Consider the following 14,341-nt stretch of genomic DNA (forward strand, 5'->3'; position numbering starts at 1 on the left):
ACGGGCCCAGCCGCTCCGCGGCATGTGGGATCTTCCCGGACCAGGGCACGAACCTGCATCCCCTGCATCGGCAGGCGGACTCTCAACCACTGCGCCACCAGGGAAGCCCCCTTTTTTAAAATTTTTAAAATTATTTATTTATTTATTTTTTGGCCAGGCGGCGTATGGGATCTTAGTTCCCGGACCAGGGATCAAACCTGCGCCCCCTGCATTAGAAGTGCAGAGTCTTAACCACTGGACCACCAGGGAAGTCCCAGGACACTTTACTTTCTTCCTTTCCAAACTATGACTTTGTAATACTATCACTGTTCCAAAGTCAAGATTGTGAAACAAAATAACTCAGAGGCTCAGGGTTGGAGCCCCTTTGCCCTGCTACACATAGCCTGATGATAAGAAAGTCCTCAATGGGGTAAACCCATAGATTTCTTGGATAGAACCACCCTGACCAAAGGTTTCATGTCTCATGTACCAATCCAGAATCTGCCCATAACTCAAATCTGTGACTCTACAGAGGTTCCAGATCTTAGACTGAGTAACCTCAGCCAACCTCAGATGCATAAATGACTTTGCCTTTCATTCAGATAGGGGAGAGCAGGGAATGGTGAAATAAACACAACCCCGGTAATGTTAACACACACTTTGAATTGGAAATTAATCTCTCCTTTACTAGGTTGTAAACTCCAGATCAGTATCTGCTTTCGCTACCATTGTGTCCCTGGCAGTTAGCACAGGGAGTTCCAGCCTCAAAATAGGATCTGCTTGATAAATATTTGTTTATTGAATGAATATTGACTCAAATTTATTATTTAAAAAAGAAAGTGTACCTCATTCCTTGCTGGTAGGAATGCAAAATGGTATAACCACTTTGGAAGACAGTTTGGCAATTTCTTATTTATTTATTTATTTATTTATTTATTTATTTGGCTGCACCGAGTGTTAGTCACAGCACACAGGATCTTCGTTGCCACGTTTGGGATCTTTTAGTTGCGGCATGCGAACTCTTAGTTGCAGCATGTGGGATCTAGTTCCCTGACCAGGAATTGAACCCGGGCCCCCTGCACTGGGAGCAAGGAGTCTTAGCCACTGGACCACCAGGGAATTCCCAGTTTGGCAATTTCTTACAAAGCTAAACATAGTCTTACTGTTGGATCCAGCAATCAGACTTCCAGCTATTTACCCAAATGAGCTGAAAATTCATGCCCATACAAAAACCTGCACATGAATATTTGCAGCAGTTTTATTCATAATTGCCAAATACTGGAAGCAACCAAATGCCCTTCAAAAGGTGAATGGATAGACACACAGTGGCATATCCATACAACGAATAGTATCCGGCAGTAAAAAGAAATGAGCTATCGGGGACTTCCCTGGTGGTGGAGTGGTTAAGACTCTGTACTCCCAATGCAGGGGGCGCGGATTCAATCCCTGCTCAGGGAACTAGATCCCACATGCATGTCGCAACTAAGAGTTCGCATGCCACAACTAAGGAGCCGGCGAGCCGCAACTAAGACCTGGCGCGACCAAATAAATGAATAAATATAAATAAATTTTTAAAAATTATATCTTCAACCTACTATTAAAAAAAAAGAAAAAGAAAAAAGAAATGAGCTATCAAGCCATTAGAAGATATGGAGGTGATCTCAGAGAGACAGCAGTGAGGTCTTAGTTCCCTGCCCAGGAATTGAACCTGGATAGCCCAGATGAAAACCAGGAATCCTAGCCGCTAGAGCACCAGGGTCTAGAGGTTAGAAGCAAAGTGGTCCTGGCTCTTTCCCCCATTTGAGAGCAAGAATGTTTCAAGGAGGCAAACAGTAAAAAAACAGGTACAAAGTTTATTATTAGAGACACAGCAGTATGGGAGAGCACACAGAGAAACCGTTTATTTATTAAGTCGAAGCTAGGCAGAAATACACACCCAGAGAGAAAGGGTGTGGGCATCCTTTCTAATGAGGAGAAGCGGAGTAAAGAGGTGATTTAAATCACTTATATAGGACAGTTCTTCCTGGTCTTTTTTTACCTTTGGCCAAATATCTCTTTTCTTTTTTCACACATGACTGGTCCTAGGACCCTCCCCAAGCTGCGTGTGCAACTTTTTGCTAAGATGGATTCCACCGCAGAAGCCTGTGGGTATATGTCCACACTTATTATGGGGTGGTGCCCCCTCCCTTTTTGACCCCCAAGGAGCCTTCCTGCACATGTCCAGACAGGGAGGTTTTCCTTGACCTCAGGAGTGGTCATCTTAACTCTTTACTTCAGCAGAGCTCAGCTTCTGCCACTAGCTTTGTCCTTGGAGCGTCTGGGTGAGAAGAGAGCTTCAGTGTTACTCCACTTGACAAACCCCAGCTGTCCAGCACAGGGACCCATCTATCTCCTACTTTAGAGGAACTTTAAATGCATGTTGCTTAGTGAAAGAAGGGAGTCTGAAAAGCCTGCATACTGTCTGATTCCAGCTATATGACATTCTGGAAAAGGCAAAACTATAGAGACAGTAAAAAAGATCAGGGTCCCCGTGGTTACCAGGGGCTCGAGGGGTGGGGGAGGTAGGTGGAGCACAGAGGATTTTTAGGGCAGTGAATCAATTTTGTATGATACTGTAATGGTAGATATATGACATTATGCATTTGTCAAAACTCTTAGAATGTACAACACAAAGAGTGAACCCTAATGTAAACTATGAACAATGCATCAATATTGGTTCATCAACTATAACAAATGTACACATTAACACATGTTAACAACAGAAACTGAATGGGGGTTATGTGGGAACTCTGTACTATCTGTTCAATTTTCGGTAAACCTAAATCTCTAAAAAAGTAAAGCCTGATAATTAAAAGAGAGAATAAATGAGCGAATCTATAAAATAATTGGATTAAATTATTGCCAGCTTTGAATCACACTCCAGCTCTGTGCCTCAGGGTCCCCATGTGTAAAACCAAGCTGAGGTTTGAGTTTCGCGCCCGACGGGAGGAGAGAGGGTAGTTCTCCTGTCGTCCAAGGGTTCAGGAGAGAACCCGATGCCGTGCGCATTTGGACACCCAGGCCTGCGATGAGCCCCGCCCACCCCCGGGAGCCCGCCCCCAGGAGCCAGTCCCAGGCCCACACGCTCCCACAGCCCGGCGCATAGGCCGCGCCCTCGCACGCCATTGGTTCTCCGATTGGACGGCTCGGAGGAGGTGTTGGCGGAAGGGGTGAGTCTGATTGGCTGGGCGGGGCCGACGGTGTGCGACGAACATGGCGGAGCGCGGGAGGAAGCGGCCCTGCGGCCCGGTAGGTGGAGGGTTGTGGGATCCCGCGGCAGGGCGCGGGGTGGAGGCAAGAGAAAGAGCCGCTTGGGGGCCTGTGGCGGGGCCTGGCCGCACCTCTAGCTCCCTGCTCGTCGCTGCTCCGCGGCCCGAGTCCCCGAGGTGCCGCATGCTCATGGCCTCAAGCACCCCTGTCCAGATGAGAACCGGAGTGGGAGCCGCGGTTCGAGTCAGAGCCGGGATTGCGTTGGGTAACTCATTGCCCGGGGCCCGGATTCAGAAGACCGGACCCGGCTCGGAATCCCGAGCCCTTTCGTGGTGTATCTCTTCTGACACCAGGGCGACAGTGGGCAGGTCCTGTCCCCCTGAACCTGTTTCCTCTTCTCTCCAGTGGGAACTCATTAAACAATTTATTGACTGCTTACTGTGTGCCAGGTGTGATCTCAGGCACTGGGGGTACGACAGGTCCCCGCCCTCCTGACGCTCTCTGGGCAGCAGGAGTGTGTGTGTGTGTGGGGGGGGTTCCCTCGTTTCCTCACCACCCCCATTTAAAGAGAGGGGACAGCTGTGGAGCAGCAAGTGGGATCTCCTCTCAGGTGTGACCATTCAGCCTCACTCCTATATCTCCTCCCACTCCTACTCCAGGGTGAACATGGCCAGAGGGTGGAGTGGCGAAAATGGAAGCAACAGAGTAAGTAAGGGACCGGGGCGGTGGGCTCAGATGGGGAGCTGAGCGTCTGTGCTCACCTCTCCCCGAGGCCACTCCATCAGTGCACAGCTGAACCTTGGGGAAAAGCCACCAGATTTGTCCCCTCTAGGTCCCACAGTACCCAAAATGGCGAAGAAGAGGCCAGAAGCCCTGGGAGGCTCCTTTGGCTGCTCTCTCAGCAGCATTGGAGAGCCCAGGCTGACCCTACTGAGAGGACATCACCTCCTGGACTGCTCCAAGTCCTCCCCACCTCCAAGTCCCTCTTCCCTGCACCAACCGGGATGTCCTCTTATCCAGAAAAAGAGGAGAAAAAGAAGTGGAAGGATCTCAAGATGATGAAAAAACTGGAGCGGCAGCGAGTGCAGGAGGAACAGGCAAAGCGACAGCAGGAGGAGGAGGCAGCTGCCCAGAGGGAGGACCGGGGTGAGCAAGCTGGGTCCTGGGTAGGGCAGAGAATGTTATAGCTGGAAGGGCCCTTCGGGGCCAGTGGGTCCAGACATCTTGTCCTGATGGAGAAAATGAGGCTCAGAGAATGGGAGGGACCCAGAAAACTGAGTCCTAACTTCCTACTTAGGTAGATTTCGATTCTGTGGAGGGTAAGCATCATATATCATCACTTTATGCCTCTAGAACCTCATCATTGTAATGATAGTTAATTTTTTTACTTTTTTATTGATCACTGTGTGCTTTAATTTCACTTTTCATTTAATTATTTTGATTTCATAATAAGAATGTCTCTTTTTTCTCATTAAATAATACATGCTCAAAACAAAACTCCCCAAACAATACAGAAAACGATAAAGAAAGGAAAAATCCCAGCAAACATTGAAGTTAACGTTTCTCCAGCTATGTTAGCACCCACTTATATACAGGTAGGGAGGTATATAGATACAGTTTTACAAAAGTGAGACTGCTTTATCCACGCACTTCTGGAGCTGTTTTTTCTCATCCCACATTGTGTCCTGGATGTCCTTCCGTGTTCGTACATTTGGATCTACCCTAACGAGTTGTATCTTTCCTCCTCGGCCAGACCCAAAGGTCTGGAGGGTCAGGGGGCCATATTGTACCCTGTAAGCGCAGTGGTTACCAGTGATGATGGTGACAGTGGGGACAGAAACTGAGCATGTCAGCTGTCTGACACCGGGAAAGCACTTTATCTCCTGTGGCTCCCTTTGGACAACTCTGGGAGGGAAAGTGTGGTGGTCCCTCTGAAGCCAGCTGTCCTGCCTTTTGTGTGACCTTGGGTCACATATTTGACCTCTGTGGGCTGAAGGTTCCCCACCTCTCAGTCGGGATCATGGTAGTACCTACTTCCTAGGGTTATTGGTTAAATGTGCACATATAAAAGGCACTAAGAATAAATATTAACTCATTATCATCCCTATTTGACTCCTGGAGAACTGAGGCAGTAGGGGGCAGAGGATGTGAATATAGGTCAGTTCTTCTAACCGCTCCCTTGCCTTGCCCAGTGGTATGCCCTTCTTATGGGAGTCCTGTAGACCTCTGAGTCCATTTTCTTCCTGGGGAGATTGAGGCCCAGAGAGCGGAGTTGGATCTATGCTGCTTAGCTCAAAATGCTTCACAGTAGGAAAATTCTCTAACTCTGGGCCCTGGGATTAGAGCAAGGGAGGGGAGGGATGGCCCTGGACTCTCTGGCTGACCATGAACACCCCTGTCCTGCCCAGGGCGGCACTACACCCTGAGCGTGGCCCTTCCGGGCTCCATCCTGGACAACGCCCAGTCGCCCGAGCTTCGCACCTACCTGGCCGGCCAGATTGCTAGAGCCTGCACCATCTTCTGTGTGGATGAGATTGTGGTGTTTGATGAAGACGGCCAAGATGCCAAGTGAGGGGCCATCCAGCGGGTCCCGGGGCTCAGGGAGAAGGGAGGGGCTGCCAGGATTGGCTGGGCTTCCCCTTTTTCCCTGCCTACTTACCTGGGCTGAGAATCCTGTCTGAACGCCCCCATTGTATTGCAAAGCAGGGGCGCTGCAGAGGTCATACTGGGGGGAGGAGCTCTTGAAGGAAACCCGGTGGGCTTGAGCCCTATCTTTCTCTCTCCAGGACTGTGGAGGGGGAATTCAGGGGAGTCGGCAAGAAGGGGCAGGCATGCGTGCAGCTGGCCCGGATCCTGCAGTACCTGGAGTGTCCACAGTAAGGGCATGAAGGACAGACTTGCCAGAGCATGTGGGAGGGGTGGTCACGGTGCAGGTCGGATGGGAGGTGGCCTCCCTGAGATCTGCGTCCTTTCCTAGGTACCTAAGAAAAGCATTCTTCCCCAAGCATCAGGATCTACAGTTTGCAGGTAAGGCTGGGGGGGGCCTGACCCCCATTTCCCATGGATCACCCCCCAGAGCCTGAGAAATCATGGTACAGTTGGGAAGGCAAGTCCAGGCAGGGCAAGGCCTGTGGCTGGTGGTAAGCAGCAGATCTGTGGCAGAGCTGGAACCTGAACCAGGGTTCCCAGCCCTACTACCTTCCACCCCTCCGTGTGCCTCTGCACCTCCCAAAATCTTCCTGGCCCTCCCCAACCACAGGGCTCCTGAACCCCTTGGATAGCCCTCACCACATGCGTCAGGATGAGGAATCCGAATTCCGAGAGGGCATCGTGGTGGCCCGGCCCACCCGGCCGGGCCAGGGCTCCTTTGTCAACTGTGGCATGAAGAAGGTAGGAATTGGCGGGTGGGTCGAGACACGTTTCCCAGACACACCCTGGCTATGGAGGGCACATGGGTGGGGAGCCCTGGCCCCAGGCATCTCTGCCTGCCAGTCCCCCATTGATGCGGATTTGGGCCAGAGAAGTGCCTAAAATGGGGCTCGACAGATAAAGCCAGGAGCAAAATTTACTGTTTTAGAAAAATCAAATCAACAGAAGATAGTCCTTATACGAAAACCGAACCAAAAGAAAACCCGGGAAAATCAAGTTCACAATGCCTCTGGGGCTGTTCCAAGGTGCTGCCAAGCCGGGGATCGGAGCATTCATTTGCCGCCTATTAATCCTAAGTCTCCTAGAGAAGGAGGCAGAAACATTTAAACAGATGAGGATCCCCTCCCCTCAAAAAGAACAGATCTGAGATAACTGGCTAAAAACAGAACAGGATGACCCAGACCCAGAGGAAGAGAGAAATGAATGTGAAACCCTCAAAAGAGAAAGTGTCCCATCCTGAATTCCAAACTGGGACAAGGGAATTCCCTCACAGTCCAGTGATTAGGACTCCACGCTTTCACTGCCGAGGGCATGGGTTCAATCCCTGGTCAGGGAACTGAGATTCCACAAGCCGTGCAGCGTGGGGGGAAAAAAAAAAACTAAAATTGGGACAAAACACAAACATCAAGTGTGTCCTTCCTCACAGGCTCCCATGTAGTCAGCATTTACTTCATGCCAGGCCCTGTGCAGTGTAACAATAGCTATTGTTTATGGAACATCTTCTGTTTGACAGATTAGGACACTAAGGCTCAGAGGGGTTAAGTGACCACTCAAACAGCTATAGCTAGTAAGTGGCATAGCCACCAAAATGTAGGAAACTGGGATTTCATCTACTCATAAAATACTTCCTACTCTGTGCCGGGCCTGGACCAGTGTCTTGCAGTAGTCGTTTTGCAAGAATGGTCTCTTGGACTTCCCTGGTGGCACAGTGGTTTAGAATCCACCTGCCAATGCAGGGGACACGGGTTCGAGCCCTGCTCCGGGAAGATCCTACATGCCGAGGAGCAACTAAGCCCGTGTGCCACAACTACTGAGCCTGAACTCTAGACCCCCAAGAGACACAACTACTGAAGGCTGCGCACCTAGAGCCCGTGCTCCACAACCAAAGAAGCCACTGCAATGAGAAGCCCGCGCACCTCAATGAAGAGTAGCCCCTGCTCGCTGCAACAAGGGAAAGCCCGTGCGCGGCAACGAAGACCCAACGCAGCCAAAATTAATTAATTAATAATTAAAAAAAGAATGGTCTCTGTGAGCAGGTCTGGCCCAGGTGCCGGGGAGCAGGGCTCGAAGGGTGACCTGGACCCCTGAGGTGCCCCCGTGTCTGGGAGAGCAGTGACCCCCGCTCTCCTGCGGGGAACAGCACCAGTTTCTTCTGGCTTCTTCCCAGGAGGTGAAGATCGACAAGCACTTGGACCCTGGACTCCGGGTGACCGTGCGGCTGAACCAGCAGCAGCTCCGAGGTACCCTAAAGCGTCCCCAGCCTGGCCAGCCTGCGGGCTCAGAGCCACTTCCTTGTCCCCTCGCCCCGTCTTCACAGCCTGTCTGCTTCCCCTCCAGAAAGCAAGACCTACCGTGGAAAAGTTGTGTCATCACAGGACCCTCGCACCAAAGCTGGTCTCTATTGGGGCTACACGGTCCGCCTGGCCTCCTGCCTCAGTAAGGACAGCTTCCTCCTGTGAATATCCGTCCTCTCTCTCTGGGAGGCCACAGAGAGCCTTGCTTGACCCAAAAGTCAGACCGGGGTCCTAACCCTACTCACTTGCTGTGTGACTTGGGCAAGTGCCTTTCCTTCTCTGGGCCTTGGTCTCCTTGAGTGCACTGCCTGGAATGCTTTTAAGGACTTCTGAGGAAAAGCGTCTTTAGTAACGTCTGCCATGGGGTCGGGAATGGGGGCAAAAGGGCCAGATAAGTCAGAGGTCCACTACTTGCTTTTGGAGCTCCTTCCTCCCCACCTTCTGCTTTGTCTCCCCAAGCTGGTACACGCACGGTCTCTGCCTGTTCCATCGCTGACTTCCCAGCAAGAGTGAGGAGCCTGGCTGTGCCCCTCTTACCTAAACCACGCCCCCCAACACGCACGCGCAGCCAAGTGGCAGTGGCTTGTGGGGAACAGAGCCGCTAGTGAGCTGGCCTCCCCACCAGGTGCTGTGTTTGCTGAGGCCCCCTTCCAGGACGGCTATGACCTGACCATTGGGACATCAGAGCGAGGCTCAGACGTGGCCTCCGCCCAGCTTCCCAACTTCAGGTGGGTCCAGCCAGGGGAGGAGGAATGGAGCAGGGGACAGGACTGGTGGGGGCAGAGCTGTACGGACCGGGCCTCTGCGCATATGGGGGCCTGAGAGCCCTGGGGGCTGCACTCAGTGGGCATTGATGGGCAGTCAGTGACCCCCCTCCTGTGGGTGCCAGGCACGCTCTCGTGGTGTTTGGGGGCCTCCAAGGGCTGGAAGCTGGAGTGGATGCTGACCCCAACCTGGAGGTGGCTGAGCCCAGTGTCCTCTTCGATCGGTACGTCAACACCTGCCCCAACCAGGGCAGCCGCACCATCCGCACCGAGGTGAGCCCGCCCGCCTCCCCGACCTCCAGGCCCAGCCTGCTCACCACCAGCAGGGGCCGGAGCCTCGGGGTCCGTCCAAAGGGGGGCGTTGCAACCCTCTCCCCATCCCCCACCCCGCCCAGGGCTGCCCTGAGCCAGCCTCCTCTAGGCCTCCTCGCCGCCTTTGGCCTCTCACCACAGCAGAACTGCAGCAGGGACAAGCTGAGCGTGCGCTGGGAGTTGGGAATCCTGGGTGCTGGTGCTTATCCAGCTGCTCCAGCAGCACCTGGCTGGCCCAGGAGACCCCACCCACCTCTGCTCTAGGCCTGTTCCTTAGCTATATGCTCCGTGTTCCGCTTCCCCGCGTCTGACCCTGGTGGGCAGGGCAGCCCTCCTCTCTGGCACCTCTGTCCCACGGGGGACAGGATGCGACCAGCTCTGAGAGCTTTCCACCTGGGCAGCCACTTCTGAGGGCAGCACAGAACGCTGTGTACCTGTGGGCACTTCCTGGGGGAAGGTGCCACTGCTTCCACTGGTCTCAAAGGGTGGTGACCAAACAGGTGGACAGCCTCATCTACCTGTCCCTGAGAGCCCTTCCAGGGCCAGGTGTCGCACGCTTGCCAGCCCCAGCCTCCCGGCAGGAGTCCCTGCTCACACCCTTCCGACACCTGCGCAGAGGGCCCTCCTGCCCGTCACCTCCCCCTCCCCTCCCCGACCCTGGGAGGCAGCTATTACCGTCATCCCCATTTTACAGAGGAGGATACTGAGAAGCAGAGAGGTGAGGCCCTTTCCTGGCCAGTGACAGATCTGCAGGATGAAGCTGGGCCTGTGCTTCACAACCCCCTACCCCAGGCCCTGCTGAGGGCAGCATACCCCAAGGGGCTGGGTCCTGGGCAGTGGGGCACTGCTAGCCTCCCCGGCCCCAGCCTGTTGCTGCGCTTCTCTTCCAGGAAGCCATCCTCATCTCCCTGGCTGCCCTGCAGCCTGGCCTCACCCACGCGGGTGCCCGGCCGAGCTGAAGGTTCTGGCGGGCCCAAGATGGCACAGAAGCAGTGGTGAAGCCAGAGGTTCCCACGGGTCACCTGGGACAGACACACCTAAGACTTGTTTCCAAAAATAAACACCTTTAATTCGACCCAGTCCCCCTGACCCCATAGTCTGGCTGGGGCTGCCCTTACTTGCTGCCTGCCGTGATGGCCTTAAGGCTGCCTGTCCGTGCCAGGATATTTGGCACAAAGAGCAGCCCCGACGCCCGCTCAACGCTCTCGATGGGCACCAGGAAGCGCTCCAGGGGGACTGCCTCATCCACAGGCGCATTGGGCATCACATAGGAGCGGAGTTCGATCTGCCCGCCTGCCGCCTCCAGGATCAGCACTTTGAAGAAGTGGGTGGGCACGGCCACGTGGTTCTTGCCAATTACTTGGTACTTCACATAGGACTTCCCATCAGCCTCTGTCCTGTGGGCAGACCCAGGCACACATGGCCTTTTAGGGCTCCTGGGGGACTTGGTCAGACCCGAGGCCTCCGCCTCCAGGAAGCCTTCCCTGACCCGATCTCCAGCTTGTGTCAACCTGCAGGACCACCCCTCAGCGTGAGGCTTCTTTGCCCTGCTTGGCTCCCCCAGGAGGCTGGGAGCTCCCTGCAGGGTAGAGACTCACTCTTTCCCTGTTTTCTCCATGTCTAACACTGGGTCAGGCAGAGTGGGTGGTGGCAATAAACGCTGCAGAAAGAATCAGGCCTTCATTCACATTCATCCGTGTGGACCCTTGATTACTGTCTGTCTCTCCCTGTGGAGGGTGAGCACCAAATGGGCAGGGCTGCGGCAGTGGAATTCCCAGCACCAGCACAGGGCCTAGGGCGGAGCAGGTGCCCAGAGCACTGGACGGGTGAGTTCAGGCTAAGCCTCCACGGCGTGCGCTCCATTTCAGCAGGCCAGAGGAGGCACTTGCTAATTAAAGTACATCAGTGTCCCAGCCACTGCCTCAGCAGGCCCATGCTGAGCCCTTACTATGGTGACATCCATCATCCCGCTTTGTCCCTTAAACAACCACGTGGTAGCTAATGGGTATTATCCCCGTTTTACAGGAGAGGATGTTGAGTTCATTTGCCCATGGCACCCAGAAACGAGGTGACAGGGATTCCATCCCAGGCAGAGCCAGCTGTTTGGCCACAACCTCTAGCCTCAATCATCCCAGACCTCAGCAGGCTAGAAAAATCACCAAGCAAGCTCAGAAGAGCTCAGTCCCTTTTCTACCTGGGAGGCCGGGCTGCAGAGGGACAAGAGTAAAGGCTCAGGGTCAGGGAGATGGAGTTCAAACCTGGCTCCAGGGGAAGCATAGGGGAAGGCTGCTCCAAGCAGGGGAGACCGAAGACGAGAGCCTAGTGCAAGGGTTTCTACCCACACAGAACACAGAGTCAGGTGAATGTGAAGAGAGATTGACACAGGAGAGAGGAACAGGGCAGATTCAGGGCCTGGTGTCCACGGGCAGAGATGTCCAGGTGGGTACCCCAAAGGTCTCTGTGGAGTAGAACTGGGGGGCCCGAGACGGAATGGACAGACTCACCAAGAAACCAGATGAGTGGGGGACCTGGCGGTGTTGACACAGAGCCTGGGGGAAGCCTGGACGGAATGACTGGGAGGTGCTGGTGTCCCCAGGCCCCCCAGCTCTAGCCTTACCTGGGCAGGAAGAGAGGCCCTGTGCAGACATAGACATTTTGGTAGGTGCGGGTCAGGCTGCGGCTGTACTTTTCCAGGTTGTTCCAGGCATTCTGGTTGAGGTGGGGCACCTGGTAGGAGAACTGGGCTTCAGTGAGACTGGCTGGGACCCTTGCAGTCAGAGGGCTGCCCCAGGCCCTGAGGGGCTGGCACTGGCATGGAGCCAGAAGGTTCCAGCGGGGATGGGGGGTGGGAACAAGCATGCGGAGGAAACAGGTTCATGGAAGGAGAGTCACTTAGCCCACACAGTCACAAGGGTGGGGCCCGGATAGAGCTCAAGGAGGTGCTACTTTCGTCCAGCTAGAGTGGGAGAACTAGCATCCCAGGTCTCAAAGCTGTTTCTCAGCTCCAAAGAGCCATATGAAGGAAAGGAGCAAATCTCCCAGAGAGAAATAGTCCTGCCCCCTGCCCCCAGGGGCTCATGGGAAGACCAGCTCTCCCAACCATCTCTCCTTTCCTTTTCCTAGTCTGAACTGCATGCAGAGCTCAGCAGGGGACGGTCAGGAATCTGCTCCTGACTCCACCACTTGAGCTCTCCAGTCCTCAGCACAGCGTCTAGTCAAATGGGTAGGGGACTGTGCTCCTGGGTGAGCACAGTCAGGTCAGAGAGGCTGGGACCTCACAAGCCTCACTCAGAGCCTGACATCCGTCTCCACGTGGGTGTCAGGCCCTGGTGGGAACAGGGCTAGAGGTAGGGCGGCTAGACCAGGCGCACAGCGACTGCTACTAACAGCCACTGCGTGCAGCTATCTTTCCTTTTACTCCTGGAAGGAAGGCAGGGTAGGACAATGGCTGAAAGCTCAGGGTCCTCTAGGCAGACTGCCTGGGTCTCCTCCCACTGTGACACTGTGCCAGTCACTTTGTCTCTCCGAGAATCACTTCCCTCATTATAGCTGGTATTTACTGAATGCTTGCCGTGGGCCAGAAAATGTGCTCAGTACTTTTACGTGCATGGTGTCCTCAGTTCCTCAGCGCCCCTAGACGAGGTAGGTGAATAACAGTTTTATCCCCATTTTACAGACAAGGAAACTGAAGATGAGGGAGGCGCCCGGGGGCCCTCGGTTAAGATCAGAGTGCAGAGTGGGTGCTCAGCGCCCCACCGCTCCGTCCCTTCCGCCTGCGGCGCGCGTTGTGTTTAGCCAGGCGCCTGGCGTAGAGCGCGCACTCGGCAGCTTTCCCATCTGCAGAGGAGCAAATCGAGGCTCAGAGGCGAGCGGTGGCCTCGCCTTCCGCCGCCGGGGCACGGGGCGCAGGCGATACCTGGGGCGCGATGTTGCTCAGGTAGAAGGTGTCGTCCATGGCCTTCTGGCTCCAGCGGTGGTTGGCGGCGGCGGCGAGATGGCCGCGGTCGAAGCCGCTGCCCCCGTAGTCGGCGTTGGTGGCGCGGTGATACGCATGCACCGAGTCGTCCTCGTGGAAGTCGCAGGAGCGGCGGTCGCCGTCGCCGCGGAGACTCTCGGGCCGCAGCTGCTCGACCACCCAGAGCGCGCCGCGGGTGCGCGGGTCGTAACACAGCATGTACGACTCGCGGCTCTTGAGCTGCGCCACCCCGGGCAGCCCGTACTTCGCCAACTCGCCGGGGCCGCCGCCCGTCGGAGCTCCGGGCACGGCCGGAAGCCCGGCCGCCGCCGCCACAGGCAGCACGGGCAGCCGGCTCAGCAGCCCCGGCGCCGCCCGCTGCCGCCGCCGCCAGCCCTCGGCGGCTGCACCCAGCCCTGCGCCCAGCGCCAGGGTCAAGCCGCCCCGAAGCAACTGCTTGGCCATGGATTGTGGCCGGAGCGCGGATGGAGAGCGGTCCGCGGAGACGAAGGAGAGCCTCGACCTCACGCGTCCGACCCGGGAGGCTCTTAAAGGGGCCGCACAGGCCTGCGGGGCCCACCGCGAGGATAGCGCCGAGTGGAGGCGTGAGACAGCTGAACGCGGGTCCCTTCCACTCCCGAACGCTCCGAAGTATAAATATTATACTAAGGAGGCCAACAGTAGGGGTGAGGACCGGCCCAACTGGACCTCCCGGCGCCCTTCCTTTGCCCTTGTAAGACTGGGTGCTGAGATACCGTGGCATCGCCGCCGCGGTTTGTGATTGGCTGCCCCCAGAACCGGCTCCGCCCCGTCAGATCGCCTTGGCCTCCACCGAGGGATCCTCCCGCTCCGCCAGCTAAGATCCCGCAAGCCCCGCAGCGGACAGGGAAAGAAAAAAAAAAAAAAAAAAAAGGCTTAAAAAGGTTCATACCTTCTAAAATCACTTAAGAGGACTGAGCTGGGGAAATAAATCAGGAATGCAAGGATTCCCCACCGTATTACTTATAATAGAGGCCGGGGAATAAGCAAAATATTCGGAAATAGGCACTGGTTCCGGACATTTTTAGCACATTAGATAGAATAGTATCTAGACCATAAAAATATTTTAAAATCATACAGCAACTTGCTCACCAACCTAA

General features: G+C 55.0%; 2 protein-coding genes and 1 non-coding gene across 4 annotated transcripts; 1 reads left to right on the forward strand and 2 right to left on the reverse strand.

Annotated features, from left to right (window-relative positions):
• Positions 1–176: 176 nt before the first annotated feature.
• TRNAR-UCU (transfer RNA arginine (anticodon UCU)) lies at positions 177–249 on the reverse strand. The gene has a single exon. It is a non-coding gene; the product is annotated as a tRNA-Arg (tRNA).
• A 2,936-nt stretch (positions 250–3,185) lies between these two features.
• On the forward strand, positions 3,186–10,274 carry SPOUT1 (SPOUT domain containing methyltransferase 1). 2 transcript variants are annotated; one of them, XM_007103776.4, is made up of 12 exons: positions 3,186–3,267; positions 3,888–3,933; positions 4,249–4,374; positions 5,637–5,796; positions 6,015–6,104; positions 6,206–6,255; positions 6,488–6,618; positions 8,045–8,117; positions 8,215–8,313; positions 8,797–8,899; positions 9,061–9,208; positions 10,138–10,274. In XM_007103776.4, the coding sequence occupies exons 1-12, from the start codon at positions 3,232–3,234 to the stop codon at positions 10,204–10,206; spliced, it is 1,131 nt and encodes a 376-aa protein (XP_007103838.1). In that variant the 5' UTR covers positions 3,186–3,231; the 3' UTR covers positions 10,207–10,274. The 2 variants fall into 2 exon arrangements, with proteins under 2 accessions (XP_007103838.1, XP_007103839.1); XM_007103777.3 differs by lacking the exon at positions 10,138–10,274 and adding an exon at positions 9,942–10,111.
• Positions 10,275–10,294: 20 nt separating this feature from the next.
• ENDOG (endonuclease G) lies at positions 10,295–14,079 on the reverse strand. The gene is made up of 3 exons (XM_007103804.4): positions 13,164–14,079; positions 11,865–11,974; positions 10,295–10,644 (listed from the first exon to the last, which is right to left on the reverse strand). Exons 1-3 carry the CDS (start codon positions 13,665–13,667, stop codon positions 10,362–10,364), a joined length of 897 nt encoding a protein of 298 aa, XP_007103866.2. The 5' UTR covers positions 13,668–14,079; the 3' UTR covers positions 10,295–10,361.
• Positions 14,080–14,341: the final 262 nt, after the last annotated feature.

This window comes from Physeter macrocephalus, chromosome 13, assembly GCF_002837175.3.
Source record: "Physeter macrocephalus isolate SW-GA chromosome 13, ASM283717v5, whole genome shotgun sequence".
In the NCBI taxonomy this organism is placed as follows: Eukaryota; Metazoa; Chordata; class Mammalia; order Artiodactyla; family Physeteridae; genus Physeter; species Physeter macrocephalus.